Below are 19,126 nucleotides of genomic sequence, written 5' to 3' on the forward strand. Positions count from 1 at the left end.
GGGGGGGTGGGGGCTAGGTGGAGCTGTAGCTTGTGTATCAGCACAGCAGGCATTCTTTGTGCAGAGACAGGTAAGTCAGTTGCTAACATTCATCATATTTTAGTGGCATTTTCTTTAATGGCAGTTTAAAGTTGTTAATTTTAAAAAAGTAGATAAAATGCTTTGAAAGAGGCACGATGTCATCCATGGAGCTTGCTGGAGAAATCAGTAACTTTTCTGATTTGTCCTTAGGTACAGCTCTGATAGGTCTGGAATTGTTTATCCATGTAAACCACACAACAAGTATCTTTAGACTAATTGTCTTCTTGAGGGTGGTATTATGTTCCCTTGAAAGATGGGAAAATTAAGGCTTTGAGCACTGGAATAATTTACCCATCGTGTTTCACAGCTAGTCAAAAGCAGGAGAGGGATATGAGCTTAGCTCTACCTGAACAGTGCCAAACTTTATGTAGTTCCACTTTACTGGAAAGAGTAAATTGGATCCTGTTTTTCTTTTTTTTTTCCTGTTTATTTTCAAACAGGATCCTGTTTGCCATTAAAATATGATGAATGTTAGCAAACTGATAATTTGTAGTGGCTGGCCGGCTATTCCACAGGGTGAAAGATTCTGAGGCTTACTGGACGTTGGGGAAGTGAATGCTGGAGTTGATAAGCAGTGCCTGTCTTACGTATATCAGTAGAAGAGTGAAGGGTATCCATGCCTCTGATTGATAATCTAGAGTTATACCTCCATATAATAACGATGTTAATCTATCACTATTAAAAACCTGTCATATGCTGAAACCTGACTGTCTTATCTCTAATTCTCAAACAACTCTATAGTAAAGAGGTAATGTTCTTGGTGTAGCTGGGATAACTGAGATGAAGTTTAGTTAAGAGGTGAACTTTCTTTTTTTTTAGCATCACACAGCTTTAAAAATGGTAGGCTTTAGATTTGAGTTATTCTCACAAAAGCTTGCTTTCTTGATTTAAATCTGTGTTTATATGGGAAATATACCATATTATTTCCTTTTCTTAAATAAGAGCCTGCTACTCGGTTGTCAGTAGTAGTACAAGGATATGAACAATATTGCGTACTTTGAGATGTAAATTTTAGAAGTTGTTAACACCATGGTAATAGTTCTACAGTTTTGGATGGTGAGAATAAGAAATCTGAGGAGAAATGGAATATATTTCCATTACTGTTTTGACATTCCTTTTAGATCTAATTTACTCTTGAAATAAAATATATACACACTTTGATTTGTTCATAAAATCATTGTTTGCTAAATGAAATTCAGAAGTGTAGTTGAGTCAGACAGTGATTTACTCACTGAATTGACTTACAAGTTGCTGAACTTGAGGGTATTAGGCAAATGATAGGTTTTGCCAATTTATAAAAATCAGGTAAAAACCAGGGAACCAAAACAGCCTTATTTTGTGGACATATATGCTGTTGTGCCAAGACGATAGCTACCAATGGGTTTAATATTTGTTGTCCTCACTTCCCTATTCCTTTTCCTGTGGGTCAGTCCAGTTGGGGACTTTTATTAGGGCTTCCCTGATAGCTCAGTTGGTAAAGAAACCGCCTGCAATGCAGGAGACCCCAGTTTGATTCCTGGGTCAGGAGGATTGGTTAGAGAAGGGATAGGCTACCCATTCCAGTATTCTTGGGCTTCCCTTGTGGCTCAGCTGGTAAAGAATCTGCCCACAATGTGGGAGATCTGGGTTCGATCCCTGGGTTGGGAAGATCCCCTTGTGAAGGGAACAGCTATCCACTCCAGTATTCTGGCTGGGAGAATTCCACGGACTGTATAGACCATGGGGTCTCAAAGAGTTGGATATGCACGACTGAGTGACTTTCACACATGAAGTCATCATAAAAATACTCCTGCAGACTTCGACGAGTTCCGTGAAGGAGAAGCACAGTGGTTTTGGAGAGGGCCATGTCCCAGTCTGGCGCTCAGGGAGGGTTCTCTGAGGGCAGGGCTATAGCACTGAGTCCTGCAGGAGAGCGGGGTTCCTTCTTCATGCAGGGAACTGCTCGGCTAAAGGCCTGGTGGTGGGCAAATTTGTGGTTTCGCTAGAGGCCCACAGAAGCCGGTGTGGTCGGAGGGGCGATTTCCTGTTGGCCGCAGTGATGTGTCCAGATGACCAGACTCGGCGAGGGGGGTTGGCTGTGTTGGAAGGGAGGCGGGGAGTCGAGAGCATCCTGGATTCAACTGTGCATCTGGATGGGGATGTGTTTCACTGAGAGCAGAACAGAAGGCATCCTAGCTATCCAGGCAGGCATGTTGGATGGCAATTGGATATAGAACTCTGAGGCTGAGAGAAATCAGCGAAGGGTGATACATTTGAGGGGCACAGACGCGGGGCGGCAGTGGAAGCTGTAGCTTATGTGCACTTGGGAAGAGTTTGCGATGGTGTGTCACTCTTGGCCTCTTGTCCCTGTTGACCGTCCGAGGCCTCAGGCTGCTAGAGCCCTTGCTGTTTAATTGGCGATGCGTGTTGAGGAGGTTGCTGCTTTCTCTGGTCAGCAGAAGTTCCTCATGCCAGGCATTGTACTGAGTGCTAGGTATGCAAAGATGAATAAGGCAGAATGTCCACCTTTGATTAACAATATGCTGCAAAGACAAGAAAATAAATAGACTGAATTATTGAGTGGTTTTTGCTCTGACTTCAATTTGTTAAGAGGAAAAGCAAAAAGATTTAGGAAATTCTCACTATGTGATAAATCATGTGGTACTTCATTTAATCAGTCCCCCAGCAACACCAGAGGTGAACACAACTGTACGGTATTAAGTGTGAGCTTGATTCTACGGAGCTAATAAGTGTATCTGTAGATTCACACCCAGGTTTGTCTGACTTAAGCCACCTCCCTTTCCCTTATACCTTTTTGTCTCATTCTAAGCGTTTTTCTAAACTTTGGACTGTATGGTACATTAGGAAAGATGGAGGAATTTGAAGTGGGCAAGAGGTTGTCACCCAAGGGCAGACAGGGACTTGTGCTTGCGTAACAAGTGTAGTGAATGAGTTGGTAGAGAGCTGTGGATGAATGGGAAGGATTTTCCTAAGGTTTCTGAAGAAGACCTTCTTCCAAGCATTGTGGTGCCTGGATTTATGTCAGTCTTTATGAATGGCACTAGCAGTTAGCCAGGCCTCTGTCCTCTCCTTTGAGAGTATACTCCTCTTCAGTATTTTTATCAGTGCCCTGGAGGAAGGCATGAATGAAATGGTGTGCTGATTTAATTGGTGGTTGACATCAAGATAGGAAATGCAGTTAATATGTTAGATGTCAGGCTAGAATAGTGACCAGATACATACCAAATGAAAATAGGCAGAGATAAAAACTTCTGCCACTAGGGTCAGCTAACCAACTGTGTAAGAGAAGAGGGGGAAGGGAGGGTTTAATCTCAACTGGATCAGGGGTGCGATGGGCCTGTCGACTGACAGGTCTGAGGCCAGGTTTGTACTCCTGTAGGATCTGGAAGGGAAGCAAGTTCCTTCCCATAATATATTTCATGTTAAGGGGGTTCAGAATTGGCATATTTTGCTCAGAAAAGGGAAATAGATATAGCTGTCTTCAAATATTCTTCAAAAGGATCAAAGTTAAAAAAAAAAAAAGCAGTGGGTGTAAATTATAAGGAATGGATTTTTATTATATAGAAGGAAGAAATTAATAACATTCATGGTTGCAGACACTTTTAGGGGATTCATACATTCATCATGTATGGATCAGTGGGGCTATTTTCAATTCTACGATTCTGTGTTTCACTGACAAATCTTTTATCAGGGTGCCTTAAGAGCTGTGATCAAATGATAATGTATGAAATGCTTTGGAAATGCAGGGTAGATGTTGGTCATCATATGATGATGCCAGTCAGGACGGGCTTTCAATGGGTTTCTAGAGGATGTTATATGATCCTTTGACACCATATGCTAAATATGGGATGTATATACATCCTGGATGTATTTTTTTTTAAGTATTCTAAGAGTTAAGAACTGTTGCTGATAATTGTCACTTGTTATTGGTGGTTTATGGAAGTTGCTTTATGCATAGGTAACAACATATTACTATTTCGTTTCTAATCTTAATGATTCTGAAAAGTAAGAACCCAGTGATATTTTAGATTTGGGATACGTGCGTATGTGTACAGAATTGTTGCAGATACTGGTTAGTCCATCTTTTTATTTTCGAGAACACTTATGTGGCCGGTCCTCATCCCCGGGAGTCATGAGGCACTGTGACCATCGTGAGTCACCTGTGCTGTTTGCTGAGTGTGTGTGCTCGGTCAGCTCAGACAGTGAAGAGTTTGCCTACAGTGCCGGTGACCCAGGTTGGATCCCTGGGTCGGGAAGATCCCCTGAAGAAGGGAATGGCTACCCACTCCAGTACTCTTGCCTGGAGAACCCCATGGACAGAGGAGCCTGGTGGGCCACAGTCACAGGGCTGCAGAGTCGGACACTGCTAAGCACGTATGCTGTGTGCTGAGTGAGACACAAAGGGGCAAAGCACGGACATGGCCCTTTTAGTCTCCTTGGGGGTTAACTAACATAAGAAAAATGGGAAAAAAACCCTCAAAACACAGTACATGAGTTAAATATCAATATAAGGCAGCCCAGAAGTCGGTTACAACCTGCATAGGAAAGATTCCAGCAGGCCCCAAAGATAATGTTCCTGGGCGTGGTGCCGGGGCAGCTCTCTGGTCCTTGAACCCGGGCTTGTGTGAACTTGGGGTTAGACAGGCGAAGGGGAGAGTGGGAGCATCCTCCTGCTGCTTTGTGCTGAAAGTGAGCGTGGGGGTGCAGGGGTGGAGGAGGCCCAGTGTGGGACAGCTGTGTGCGCGTGGGGGTGCGGGGTGGAGGAGGCCCAGTGTGGGAGGCCCAGCTGTGTGCGCCTGGGGGTGCGGGGTGGAGGAGGCCCAGTGTGGGAGGCCCAGCTGTGTGTGAGTGTGGGGTGGAGGAGGCCCAGCTGTGTGCGCCTGGGGGTGCGGGGTGGAGGAGGCCCAGTGTGGGAGGCCCAGCTGTGTGAGCATGGGGGTGTGGGGTGGAGGAGGCCCAGCTGTGTGAGCGTGGGGGTGTGGGGTGGAGGAGGCCCAGCTGTGTGAGTGTGGGGGTGTGGGGTGGAGGAGGCCCAGCTGTGTGAGCGTGGGGGTGTGGGGTGGAGGAGGCCCAGTGTGGGAGGCCCAGCTGTGTGAGCGTGGGGGTGTGGGGTGGAGGAGGCCCAGTGTGGGAGGCCCAGCTGTGTGCGCCTGGGGGTGCGGGGTGGAGGAGGCCCAGCTGTGTGAGCGTGGGGGTGTGGGGTGGAGGAGGCCCAGTGTGGGAGGCCCAGCTGTGTGCGTGTGGGGGTGCGAGGGTGGAGGAGGCCCAGTGTGGGACAGCTGTGTGCACGTGTGGGTGCGGGGTGGAGGAGGCCCAGTGTGGGAGGCCCAGCTGTGTGAGCGTGGGGGTGCAGGGTGGAGGAGGCCCAGTGGGGGAGGCCCAGCTGTGTGAGCGTGGGGGTGCGGGGGTGGAGGAGGCCCAGTATGGGACAGCTGTGTCCCTTCCACCCCACCCCACCCCCACAGCAGGCCACAGTAGTGTTTGCAGGATGCCTGGGAAAAAACAGAGGCATTTTATAGTTATATTTAGACATCATCACAGAAAAGTCAACATAGATTGCTTCATGATGTGACAGCCTCTACTTACAGGTCACGCTGGCCGGCCCTGATCGTTATCAGCTGATTTTTCGCACAGCTGTAATTCATGCACATCACTCTTAAAACAGTTGACATTGTTTTATATGTGCTTTTCCACGTCCCTGTCCATTCCACTATGCCAATATATTATGGCCTGTTCCTTTAGATACTTTTAGTCCCAATTCCATTTTCATTATAATCATGAGACAGGTATTCTTTCTTGCATTTGGTGAGTGAGAAAACTTAAGGACTGAGCACCAGATTTAGAGTTACACAGTGGTAGTAAGTGGTGGATAAGGGTGTGGACCCTCTCTGTGCCCACAGCCCGTGCTTTCCCCCTTCAATATTGAGAGTCATGTAGCTGCAGACAAATGCAGATAAATAGCACCACTTCCCCATTTGAGAGCGTCATGGTTGGAACAAGATATATTTTCTAGAGCTTTGCTTTCAAGCTTCCTATCGAATTACCCTTCAGAAAGAGTTTACCACTGCTTTATACATAATAGTTCAAATAATCATTTACTCACGTTGGGTTTTATTATTTTCACCATTTCATATGTAATGGACTATTCACAATTTTTCTTTAGTTGATGGTAAGAACATTTTTCCAAATAATGATTCTAAAGGGGGACAGTTTTTCTTCCGCTGAGCTCTTGTTTAATCCTGATATGTAGATGTGATTATAGATGAAGAATGGCACCCCACTCCAGTACTCTTGCCTGGAAAATCCTATGGATGGAGGAGCCTGGTAGGCTGCAGTCCATGGGGTCGCTAAGAGTCGGACACGACTGAGTGACTTCCCTTTCACTTTTCGCTTTCATGCATTGGAGAAGGAAATGGTAACCCACTCTAGTGTTCTTGCCTGGAGAATCCCAGGGACGGGGCAGCCTGGTGGGCTGCCGTCTATGGGATTGCACAGAGTCGGACACGACTGAAGCGACTTAGGACGATAGATGAAGAAGATACAGTTTTCTTTCTCTGGGTTTTTTGATGTCTTTCTTTAATTTGTAGTTTAAGGAATTTGGCTGAAAAAATTGTGAAATGTTATATTCATAAAGAATCTACTAATAAGCTATCCCCTTAACTTGGTATTTAGGAGTGAACACTGTTCCCTGGTGGCTCAGACAGTAAAGCGTCTGCCTACAATGCGGGAGACCCAGGTTCAATCCCTGGGTCGGGAAGATCCCCTGGAGAAGGAAATGGCAACCCACTCTGGTATTTTTGCTTCAGACATCCCATGGATGGAGGATCCTGTTAGGCTACAGTCCTTGGGGTTGCAAAGAGTTGGACACGACTGAGCGACTTAGCTTTCACTGTTAACATAGATATCTTTATTATAAATACTTGGGTGGGTAGGCATACTCTGAAAGAGTGATAATGAGGGAGTATCTAAGTATAAAAACTTCTCTAAAGGCTGCTGCTGCTGCTAAGTCGCTTCAGTCGTGTCTGACTCTGTGCGACCCCATAGACGGCAGCCCACCAGGCTCCCCCATCCCTGGGATTCTCTAGGCAAGAACACAGGAGTGGGTTGCCATTTCCTTCTCCAATGCATGAAAGTGAAAAGTGAAAGTGAAGTCACTCAGTAGTGTCTGACTCTTAGCGACCCCATGGACTACAGCCTACCAGGCTCCTCCGTCCATGGGATTTTCCAGGCAAGAGTACTGGAGTGGGGTGCCATTGCCTTCTCTGCTCTAAAGGCACTAAAATATATATAGTGACTTGTTCTTTAACTTGTATAATCTTTAAAGGGTAGTTGGATTTCCAGACCAGCCTCTGAAAACCTATTTAACCTATAGTACAACCTACCTATGCTACCCAATATGTCCAAAATTGATATTTAAATATATATATTTAAAAGATATATATTTTACTCTTTCTTATTTAGTATTTCTGGGGATAGGAAACTTTCTGAGGCATTGGAGGATATAGGCAAGAGTGGCAGCTTCCCAGAAGATCTAGGAAAGGGTGTGTGTGTGTGTGTGAGAGAGAGAGAGAGAGAGAGAGATAACTCATAGATACATAGCTACATATCTAAATACATACATATCTGAAAACTTATTTGAATAAGGAGGAGTTAGTCAGGTAATAAAATTCATCAGAAGCTGAGTAACTAAACCAAGTAACTAAACTAGTTATTTTAAGACCTCTCTGAAAATGGGCTGTATACACTGTTACTTTAAAAGCACTTATTTCACAGAATTGAAGTCCACACTGCAGCAGTTGTGGAATGGTACCTAGAACAGAAAAATGTGCTTGGAATAACATATTTAGAGAAATAGTTGAGGACTGTTCTTTATGTAGGTGTCTCTGCTGCTGCTGCTAAGTTGCTTCAGTAGTGTCCGACTCTGTGCAGCCCCATAGATATCAGCCCACTAGGCTCCTCTGTCCCTGCGATTCTCTAGGCAAGAACACTGGAGTGGGTTGCCATTTCCTTCTCCAATGCATGAAAGTGAAAAGTGAAAGTGAAGTCACTCAGTCATGCCCTTAGCGACCCCATGGACTGCAGCATACCAGGCTCCTCCGTCCATGGGATTTTCCAGGCAAGAGTACTGGAGTGGGTTGCCGTTGCCTTCTCCAGTGGGTGTCTCTAGTATAACATAAATTATATGTGAGAATTGAAAATGGTGATACTTTGAAATACTTCCATCAATAGAAGGATAGATAATGAGAATACAATGGTTTTGCATTAGATATGACTATGAGCAGTGAATTGTTTTTTTGGAAAAGCCTTCGATTTGATTTGGGTTTTGATTTCTTTAAGGATAGAGTAGTACAAAGCAGAGGTTAAGATCCTGCAGTGGTACATATTCAGTGTTAAAAATAGTGAAAGTACACAGCAGGATGAATTTAAATTGTGGGCGAATATTTAATAATAGGCCATAAGGAGAGAAGGTTAAAATTAAATAATTTGCACTGTGTAAGTATCTGTTTTCTTATCTGAAGTCTCACTGAAAGGCATCTGATGCATTTTGAGAGGTAGAGATAATCTGTGTATTTCATGCTTTCGATTTTCAGAAATCTCAGGGTTAAGCTAACATTTTGACATGGGTGCAAATTAACTGAATTTTAAGTAGGGCTGTGAGAGTTTATGGCACTGATGAGAAAGATATTACAAAACAATTTCAGTCGCTGATAAGATGAATTTGCTGCACTGTTATCTATAGCATTAAAATATACACATTCCAATCATTTTCCCATGTTAAATTTCTGCTTTAATTAAGCCTGTTTGGGTCATGCACTGTTTAAAGTCAAGTGAGCAGACCTTTCCTATGCCCTGTCTAATTCAGATTGAATGTGAAGATAGGGCTGCCTTGGGCCCCATATTGGAAATTTAGCCTGAAATCTGATTTACTCAGCCTCTCTATGGGCCATTCATTCACTCTGCAGATTCTAGCATCCCCAGCTCAGCCTCGATTTTCACACTTCCACAGAAAGTTTTATTTTACCTTTTGAAAGTAAATGTGGAAAATCTTTACATTTTGTTGTTCTTAGGCGTAAATTCTAACTTGAAGCATTCTGAGAAAACTTAATTCTTTCTTTTCAGTTTTAGTTTCATTACATGAGGTCATATGTATATGTGTGTTGAATTGTGAAGTCAGCACCATTTGTGACATCAGTATATTGTTTGAGCAATTTCTATCGTTCTAAGTAAACATTTTTCTAGACTGGTGAAAGTAACACAGTTAAAATTCCATGAAATTGTGAGTTTTGAGCAAAATCATTTGGCCTACACATATTTTCATTCCGGTGAGATCAATTCCTGGCAAATTTCTATGAAGCTCTCAGGACGGAATCAGCTGTTTCTGTAGGAAGGCTTTGTTAAAACTGAGACCTACCTGGATGCTCCCCCTCACAATGCCTCTAGGATGTCCGCTGGGTTGCACTGTAATCTTTGTCCAGCGCGTTCTCTTTCAGTGACCTGGTCACCTCTCTCGGACAGCCGCCGACACATGTCCACTCTGCCTCCAGTGCCTTGCACCATGCACACGGTAGACCCTTAGTAAATGTGTAATGAGTGGATTACTCAAGGCACTGCAGTGAGCACCAGGGTACCTACCGCTAAGAAGGCAGGATGGCAGAGATCGTGGGCAGCCTTGTGTGTGGGGTAGGAGCATAGGAGGAAGGAGTCTTGGTGGTTCGTGTAGCCTTGCATGCTTGGGGTGTAGGGTCTGCACTCCTGGCTCCCCCTCACCTGCTGTTTGCGCTCAGCTCCTGGTCTCTTGGCATGGCCCTCGTCTCTGCCATGAGCCTGCCCTTGCCCAGGGCAGCAGTTAACCGCCCGGTCATCAGTGGAGCGTCAGGTGCAGCCCACGAGTTAGGACTCATCTGTTGGCCACCTGGGCTGCAGTTGGCGTATGTCTCCACCTGCTCCCTTCTCCAAAGCACCACACTCTCCAATTCCATTTTCTGACCATTCCTCTGGCCTTGCTGTGGCCTCCTTTTCCCTTCTTCCTTAAGTGATGTCAGTCTCTCGAATTTTGTCTTCTACCCGTTGTTCTCTTTTTACATATTCTCTCGGGGTAGTTCCTTGGGTTTTACGTGCTTCATATTGCCGAAGACATCCAGGATTTATTGAGGTGTGCTGTGTGCCAGGTGTGACTTGTGTCCTGCAGGTGCAGTATGAGTGAGCAGAATGGAAATTGCTGCCCTCCAGGAGCACCTGTCCTCGTTCTCCCACTTCCCTACTTACGACTCGAGGGCAGACCTGACTCCCCAGGCTGGAACACATCGTGGCACTTCTGATATTGTCACCTGGACTTCCTATTGGAATTGCAGTTTTAACATGCGGAAGAGTGAAGGCTCCCACCCCCCAGGGAGGGTGGATCTGCTTCTACTCCGGCACGCTGCTGGCTCAACCGGTGTCTTACCACCTGTTAAGCCACCCTTGCCACCTGTCTTCTATCATTCCCAGGTCGAGTTGCTTCCATCCTGTTCCTTGAGTCTGAGCGTGCTTTCTCCCACCACTGCTAATGGCCCAGGACCTCGGCTCAGTGGCCTGCTGGGGCAGTCCAGCCTGGCTCCAGGCTGCTGCTGGGGCGCTGCCCTTCCGAAAGCAGATGTGACCGTGACTCAATGTTAAACGCACCCAGTGGTTTCCCCCAATGTGCAATCGGAAGCCTTTCAAGTGACGCGTGAGGCTCACCCACTTACTGCTGTCGGCCCGCTCCAGCTGCTGCTTTGCTTCGCTGGGGTCTAAGCTGCTTCTGTTTCCTTGCACGTGCCAGGCAGTTCATCACTTCATGGAGCCTGTGCTTGATGCCCGATGTTTCTCCTGCTTGGGGGTCCTCTGTGCCGTGGCCCTCCCCACCTTGAACATGGCTTCTTCCGTCAACCCTGCTAATCTTCGAACCTTCCTGAGAGACCCCGTGTCCTCCGTGTGGCCCACAGTTGGGCCTCAGAGTCTGGCCCACAGTTGGCATCAGCATGTGGTTCTGGAAGGAAGAAAATATCTGTGGGTCTTTGTAGCACCGCGGTGAGGGACTTCCCCCGCCACCACTTCACTCCTTTGAAGCACCCCGGGCATGAAAGCCCGGGCTGAGGCTCCAGTTCGGCCCTCCTGAATGGCCCTTGCTCTGAGGCCCATGGGCTGACTCACCAAGCCAAAAATAAAACTCAAAAGTCCAGTTTTGAACTGGTTATGTTTGGTAAGAGCCTTACTTGCATTGAGAAGGTGGCTTATGACTCACAGTCTGGGTGCTTATTCATGTCACTAGTGATCTTTGAAAAGTTTTGCCCCAGACATTCTGTGTTATCTGAAATCTATCCTTTCACTTTCTAATGAGCACTCAGACACATTAATGTTTGATCAGGACTTGCAGACTCAGGTCTAAAATAAGGTAATTGTTCTAAGAATACTTTGAAGTCAGGAAGGGTTCCTAACCACTCACTATACTTTGCTTTTGTTACTGGGAAGCTGAAAGAGCTGGGTGAGGTTAACTATCATGCCCGTTTCCTGTGTGCATGGTAGAATTTTAGATGAATGCAAAATCTTTCCATACATTGTTTGTTCCAGATCCCTTTTAATTATTAAAGCCTTGCTAAAAGTTAAAAAATTAAATGTCTTGTATCCACATAGTTTTTTTTTCTTAAATGCTTTTCTGGGTTTTGTCAGGTCATTGTTTTTCATATTTTCACAAGTAAGGAGAGTTGCATTTTTAATGTGTATGTTAGCATAATAGACATTTCTGTCTCTGCAATAATGAGGTAATAAGCCTATGTCTTCTTTTACTTCTTCACAGGGCAGCCCAATGGATCCCATGGTGATGAAGAGACCCCAGCTGTATGGCATGGGCAGTAACCCTCATTCTCAGCCACAGCAGAGCAGCCCTTACCCTGGAGGTTCCTATGGCCCCCCAGGCCCACAGAGGTATCCAATCGGCATTCAAGGTCGGCCCCCGGGGGCCATGGGAGGCATGCAGTACCCCCAGCAGCAGGTTTGTGCTAGTTTTTACTCCACTTCCTCCTGCACTTGCTCCTAGTGTTGTCTTTGTCTTTTCCTGTCTACTGAAGGTTAGTTTTGAGACAGTTGGGAAGCATTTCATGGATTTTCTGCTTTTTAAAAACTTTCATAGTTTCTTGAAATGATCACAGGTACAACTGTTTCCCATCTCTTTTAAAAGCAGGAAAAGTGAGCTTAGAACAAAGTGGACACAGTTCCTGTTCTATTTGAAAGATTGACCGTGTCGCCATTGTGCAGCAGATTATATAGATCGGAGCCCCGAAGTGAACTTGGCTTTCTAATATTTCTGATGGCAGACAGTGTCAGATTTTGAGCTGTGAATAAACTTCTTAAGGTGAAGTTTTAAGTTATTTAAAGGTTTTTTTTAATAAAGATGGCATCAGCTTAAGTTTTCTTTAGTCTGCCCAAAAGTTATTTTGCTTTTATTTCTTCTGTATCTTTTGAAACAGCTTTCTGTGTTTCTTGTAAGAGAATTTCACATGTATCACTTCTCCTAGGTTTGATGAGTTTTGTGTTTTTACATAAAACAAGCAAAAAAGACTTTCTGCTCTTAAAAAAAATATTCTCCTTTTTCTGTAGGATCAAATAGTTGGAGTTACCTTAAATGACCATCTACCTTCTGGCAGTAGTAAGCCCTCAGTCTCTTGGACCCTGGAGAATGTATTTTTGTAATGTTGGCCTGAGGAGATTCAGACTTGTTTCAGGTTTAGTTACTAGAAACACCAGAAAGGCTGACTTGTAAATTCCCACACCAGGCCTTTAATCCAACAGTATACCAGCCTGGTGCCCACCTGGGTGTTTTCCTGTTCCCAGATAGGTTATCCCAGAGTGCTACCAGCAGCCTGCTCCAGAGTCTCACAGTTGCTTTCTCTCAGGAAGTTTTTCTCTGTTTGACGAAAAATCACTGGAAAAAACATAGAACTTTGGTTCTCTACAGTGGATGTATGCTGTATCATACTTTATATACTCCGTAGCTGTGTCTAAAGGTTCACGAATAAGTTTCAGAGACTGAAAATTGTCTTCCCTCTTTATCTTAGTTTGTCCTTCAGTGATACTTTTATTTTAAGGCGGTTGTAGGGGAAGATAGAAGCAGTTCAGCCTTTGAATCCCAGCTGTTGGTTCTTTAAGTGCTCTTCATTCTTGTTAGAAGTTCTCACCCCTTGTTTATTAAATATGGTGTGTGAGTCACTCAGTCGTGTCCGACTCTTTGCAACCTCATGGACTGTAGCCCACCAGGCTCCTCTGTCCATGGAGTTCTCCAGGCAAGAACACTGGAGTGGGTAGCCATTCCCTTCTCCAGGGGATCTTCCCGAACTAGGGATTGAACCCGGGTCTCCTGCACTGCAGGCAGATTCTTTACCGTCTGAGCCACCAGAGATTGGCCACTCAGAATTCTAGCAGTCGCATAGTTAATTGTACTTGTGATTTTTTTTTTGAACATTACTCTTTTCTTCTAGTAATATTTTGCCACCTAGAGTAAAACTCTTTAGTTGAGACTGCTAATTATGAGGAGATAATTTGTAAATGATTGAAAAGTTAGGTGAGAGCTGTAATTCCCCCCCCTTTTTTTTTTAAGTTTTAAAGCTAATTTCCCCATAGATGAGGGGAAGAAGGCCCAGGCAGGCAACTGCTCAGGTCCTGATCACCAGTTGGTTTGGGGCTGACAGTTCTGTGTGGGACTCTGGCCACAGGGAGCGAGCAGGGGCAGTGGGGCAGTGGAGGCCGCCGCTCCCTCTCCCTGTACCTTCCTTTCTGCCACATTTCCCTGAAGGGAAATTTGGAGAATCATTTCCAAAGGAGCTCTTCACGGCAAGCTACTGGATGAACCTTTTCCTCTGAATGAGTTAGTCTTTTTTTTTTTTTAGATTAATTTATTTTAATTGGAGGATAATTACAGTATTACAATGGTTTTTGCTGTATATCAACATGAATCTGCCACAGGTATACATGTGTCCCCTCCATCCTGAACCCCCCTCCCTCCCTACCTTTCCCTCCAGGTTGTCACAGAGCACCAGCTTTGGGTGCACTGTGTCATACATCAAGCTCGCCCTGCTTCTTCTACACATGGTGATGGATATGTCTCAGCGGCACTCTCTCGAATCATCCCACCCTCTCCTCTCCCACTCAGTCCAAAAGTCTGTTCTTCATGTCTGTGTCTCCTTTGCTGCCCTGCATGTAGGCTCGTTGGTACCATCTTTCTAGATTCCATATATATGTATTAATATACGGTATTTGTCTTTCTCTTTCTTGAATGAGTTAAAGTCTTGTTAGAGGTTTAAGACATTGGCTTATTTTGCAATCCCAGAGTGGGAGTCTTAACATTCTTCACAAATGTGAAGAATGATTACCTGGGAATATTTTTTTTCATTGTTTCCTTCCCACATACATAAGGCTAAAAGTGGAGGATGTACACTTTTAAAAGTGGAGTTATGTAGAATAACTGCAGTTTTCTTTGCTTTTTTTTTTTATTTACTCCCCATGGTTCGTATATGCTTTTGAAATCCAATAACTCTTGGATTTATTTGAAGGGACAAATTGCTAAAGATTACTCACCAATGTTTTAGCAAATTTTTAATTAAGATTTTAGATTAGATACTTTACTGCTAACCAAAAAAAAAAAAAAGCCTAATTCTGTTCAAGCACAACTCTTTCTGATAATGAAAGGAAAATAGGGTATCTGCTAAGAAACTGAATGCCCTGGCTATCAAACTTCCATATTTGGGAGTTTAATCATAATTGAAACTTGTAAATAATCTGTACTGCTCTTTTACTTTTTCATTTAATTATAGCCTTGAAATGACATATCTTGTTTTGAAATCTAAAAGGCTAAAAAGAATTGCTAATGCATGTTTGAGTGTGTGTAACATTTTAAAGGGGAATCATACAGCGTACTCCCAAGTTCATGTGATCGTAGGTGTAGGCTAATTAATAGCTTTGGAAAGGAAAAAAAATGGTGCAGGTTTTGGTGAAGGTTATTAGAGCACATTTATTTTGTTAGCTTTAGTCTGTGTTTGGTAAGGAATATTCAGTGAGTTGCTTTATTTGCGAATTTTGGATAATTATAAATTTGGTCTGCAAACAAGGTCCTGGCACAGTGATTGGCTACTGGTCCTATCCTTCTTCTCTTAGGCTAAGGCAATTGGCCAAGGATTGTTGTGGTCATGACTGCTGGTGTTCTTCTGGGAAAAAGTTGGAAGATAATGATGACATTGAGTTTTTATTGAGTGGACATCACCACCTAGGCATGGCTTTACTTTGGACGACCTCCAAAGCTTTCTGTGCTTGGTTTGTGAACCTCTAATGAGCTGAATCCAGTTCATTTAATATTGCTCATATATTTCTGCAAAGGATTAAAATGCAGGAATTCAAGTTTGTAAATTGAGTTGCCCACTTACCAGCTGAGTGGTAAGTTGTCTTTGGCTCAGGGGTCACAGTTTTGATTCCTGGCTGGCATTCTATTCCTGTGATAGGAATTTTAAATGAGTATGTGTTTGAAAGAACCACAGTGCGTATATGAAATTTAACATGCTGAGTATCACTGCTTACTTTTTATCTCTGAGGGTCAGGGGGAACTGGCCACTGACTGTTGGATTTTAGTGACCTAGTGATTCTTGATTTGTATGGTGATAATTTTATTTTTGAAATATACTCATGACTGGGTCTTTGAAGCATGACCTGATAATAGTACATCATTTTGGTATTTATTAACTGGAACTAGACTTGTGGTCTTTCACTTGCTGATTCTCTCACATCATCAGGCAAATACATAGCTAAACAGATTAGTTTTGCACGGTGCCCTGGAAACTAGTCTACTTGGGTTTTTATTGAGCTGAGAGGGGAAATGAATTTTCTATGCCTCTGTGAAGAATGTTCTGCCTCTAGGCTCCTGGAATTCAAACCTGGGATGGTTAACAGAAGTACACTGGTTGATTTCATCTAATACAGAGCTACATAGAGGATATATAATCTGTGGGGCTGCTAGAATCTGCTTCTGTTTTTTTAACTTAGACACCAGTGTGTCTTTTGCGGGATCAGGGATGTGGGTAAGCAAATGTTGTATTTCCTTTTTCTTGTCCTTTGTGATTGTAAATGTGTACATAGGCCTATGCTGACTTGCTCTAAAAAAGATTTTTCATAGAAATGGCACCAAGAAGAAATAGCTTACAGAAGCAAAGTTATATTTATTTGTGTCAAGCAGAGTTCAATCATGTTGTCTGAGATTTTTCCTGAGTTATCAAGGGTTAATTGAATTGATATTTTAACTCTTTGTATCTTGTTGCAGATGTTTGTATAACCTGATACCTGTTGGATTATAAAACCAACCCTGGAATTATAAAACAGGGAAAGAGAAAGAGGGCAGAGTGGGGATTTTAAGTTCATGAGTGCTTTTGTAATGGGAAAACATGACTTTTTAGTTTTGAAACGCACATGTGTATTGTAAAGACCTTTACAACAGCAAGAATATGGACCATGGCAAAATTAAATAGAATTTGTTATTTTTGTTAAGGTGACCCATTTGCCCTTACCACTTTCAATCTAAATAACAACTGAATTTAAAACTGAGGTTGTTTTGAAAAAGACTTTAAAAATGAATAGATGTTTTAATTTGTGTCTTTATCTTCTACACCCTCTGGATATGTATTTTGCTATGTGTTTTTGGAGTGAAATATTTGTTTCAGAACATAAGCATTTTATTTGGTACCATCCTAACAGCCAAAACACTTCTTCCAGGGCAAATGTTTATTTTGGCAGCAGATGTTTCTAAAAGGAGACAAACATTACAATTGTTTGGCTAAAATAAATGTTTTCTTTGGGGTTATTAAGGAGCCAAGTGAGTTCTAGGATTCCCACCTATGTTACTTTGTATTGTCAGTTTATTCTGGGGAAAAAATTGCTTTTTAAAATATAGTTAAAATCAAAACATACCTTTAGCTGTATTTTTTAAAAATACAGTTTGATATAGTTTAAACAATGTTTTTGAAAAGTTAGGAAGAATGGAGTGATGAGGACTGGTAAAATTCTTAAAAATTCCAGTTTTTTGACATGAAATGTTCATTTATACTTAGTCTCTGAATCCTAAGCATGAATTCAGTGTGCTCATTGACTTCAGTCATGTCCGACTCTTTGCGACCCTGTGGACTCTAGTCAGGGCTTCATTTTGCTTTTCTCTCTAAACAGCGTAGACCTCCTATATAAGGAGCATAACAGGGTGTGATAGGGTGAGAAAGAAAGGCTTGACAGTGAAGTAAATGAAGGCTTAACACAATGGAGAGGAATGGGTGCCTGGTGTCTGTTTTACATTCAGAGTCTTAATTTTTTTTGATAGTTCATATTCACTCAGAGACACCTACCTGGACAAAATATACTGTAGTTTAGTCGCTGAGTCCTGTCCGACTCTTTGCGACCCCATGGACCATAGCCCGCCAGGCTCCTCTGTCCATGAGATTTCCCAGGCAAGAATACTGGAGTGTGTTGCCATTTCCTTCTCCAGGGGATCTTCTCTACCCAGAGATAGAACCTGTGTCTCCTGCACTGGCAGGTGGATTCTTTACTGCTGAGCCATCAGAGAATCCCCAAGTGATCCACAGATTAATGTAATTTCTATAAAAATCCCACAAGATGTTTTTAAAATATAGATAAGTACATGATAAAATGTATACAGAAAACCAAAGGAAAAATGGCCATGGGAAGCTAAATCATTTTTAGAACGTATAAAGAAGATAGAATTACATATATTAAACATGTATTTTATATGTATAGCTATATACACATATAAACACACATTAATAAAAAAGGGTAAACTTTTGGGCTAGTAACATAGTGAGTGCTTTGAGATTTCTTTTGCTCTCTTACAGCATTTTTATCTAAGAGACTTGGAGCAAAACTGTTTTGCTTGTACACCTGAAATGTTTGGAACTCTTTCAGTGGATTGCAGATTTATATAAATAATCGCCTTTTGTTGGCCACATTTTGTCTTGATTTCCTCAGTTGTTCTTCATCAGTGAATATGAAGGTATTTAAAGTTTACTAGCAAATACATTTACACCTCACATTTCTGCTTCCAAGGAGATAGCAGATGCTACTGTCTTTGATGCCAAAGTTCCCTGTAGATGGAGTTTTGTACCAAGAAAATATTTTTGAAAAGATCTGTAGGTATGGTAATTTTTATTTGTGCTTTAAAATTTAAATTTCTGGACTATATGGTTTTAGTTACTTCTTACATTGTAGTTAAATTTCAACATCTTCTAAAGCATTCAGTGTGACATTTTTAACAGAGGTATGTAAAAGAGATCACATTTTGTTGTTTATTTGCTAAGTCGTGTCTGACTCTTTGCAACCCCATGAACTGCAGCATGCTTTGGTTAAATATAAAGTTTTAAATCTTTAGCTTTTTTCCTTAAAAATGAGGAAAGACACGGTTTTATGCTTGAAAGTTTAATGAGAAAATATGAAATGATTTCTTTTGTAGTTTGGAAAGCTACTTTTATAGTAGGAAGTTTAAACTGATATATGTGTGTGTGTGTGTATTTTAAGCAGACGTTTACATTGTTCTAGAGATGCTAAAGGTTCTATAGGTGTATAGAGCCTATTCTCTGCTAGTAGCTTATACCATTTTGTCAGTTACATATGAATCTATTGTTTACATATATAGACTTTAAACCTAAAATATCTGCTAAGCTTCTCTATTATACTTCTAGTTTTAGTTGTAAATCTCAAGTATATGTTTTAGGTAGCATTATACTTACTTGAATATACTCTACATAAATTTGGTTTATTTGCTTTCATCAAAGAAACAAGTATGATATTTATGTGAAAATTTAAGCAGTTCAGTTAGCACTGACAGTTGATAGCAGTAAAATCAGCCAACCACATTTCTTCAGTGCTCCCTGAAAAACAAACAGCAGCAACAGAAACACCAGAAGATAAACTGAAAGTTAAACTGGGTGGCATAGCTTAGGCCATTGGTTCTCAGCCACTGTCCTACAGTGCAAGAATTATACACAACTGA

The 19,126-nt window shown here is 42.6% G+C and overlaps 1 protein-coding gene across 8 annotated transcripts in view; it reads left to right on the top strand.

The window, feature by feature from the left end:
• Nucleotides 1-19,126, top strand: part of ARID1B (AT rich interactive domain 1B (SWI1-like)) — a 422,452-nt gene that overhangs the window by 21,739 nt on the left and 381,587 nt on the right. For 6 of the 8 annotated variants that reach the window (XM_010840858.1, XM_010840859.1, XM_010840861.1 and 3 more), the window contains exons 1-2: nucleotides 8,235-10,569; nucleotides 11,897-12,091. In XM_010840858.1, the coding sequence (XP_010839160.1) occupies nucleotides 10,291-10,569; nucleotides 11,897-12,091 (474 nt within the window). In that variant the 5' untranslated portion in view covers nucleotides 8,235-10,290. Of the gene's footprint in view, nucleotides 1-8,233; nucleotides 10,570-11,896; nucleotides 12,092-19,126 lie in introns of those variants that run through there. The other 2 variants (XM_010840862.1, XM_010840865.1) reach the window with 2 other exon arrangements.

This window comes from Bison bison, unplaced genomic scaffold (assembly GCF_000754665.1).
Source record: "Bison bison bison isolate TAMUID 2011002044 unplaced genomic scaffold, Bison_UMD1.0 scf7180017864148, whole genome shotgun sequence".
NCBI classification, from domain to species: domain Eukaryota; kingdom Metazoa; phylum Chordata; class Mammalia; order Artiodactyla; family Bovidae; genus Bison; species Bison bison.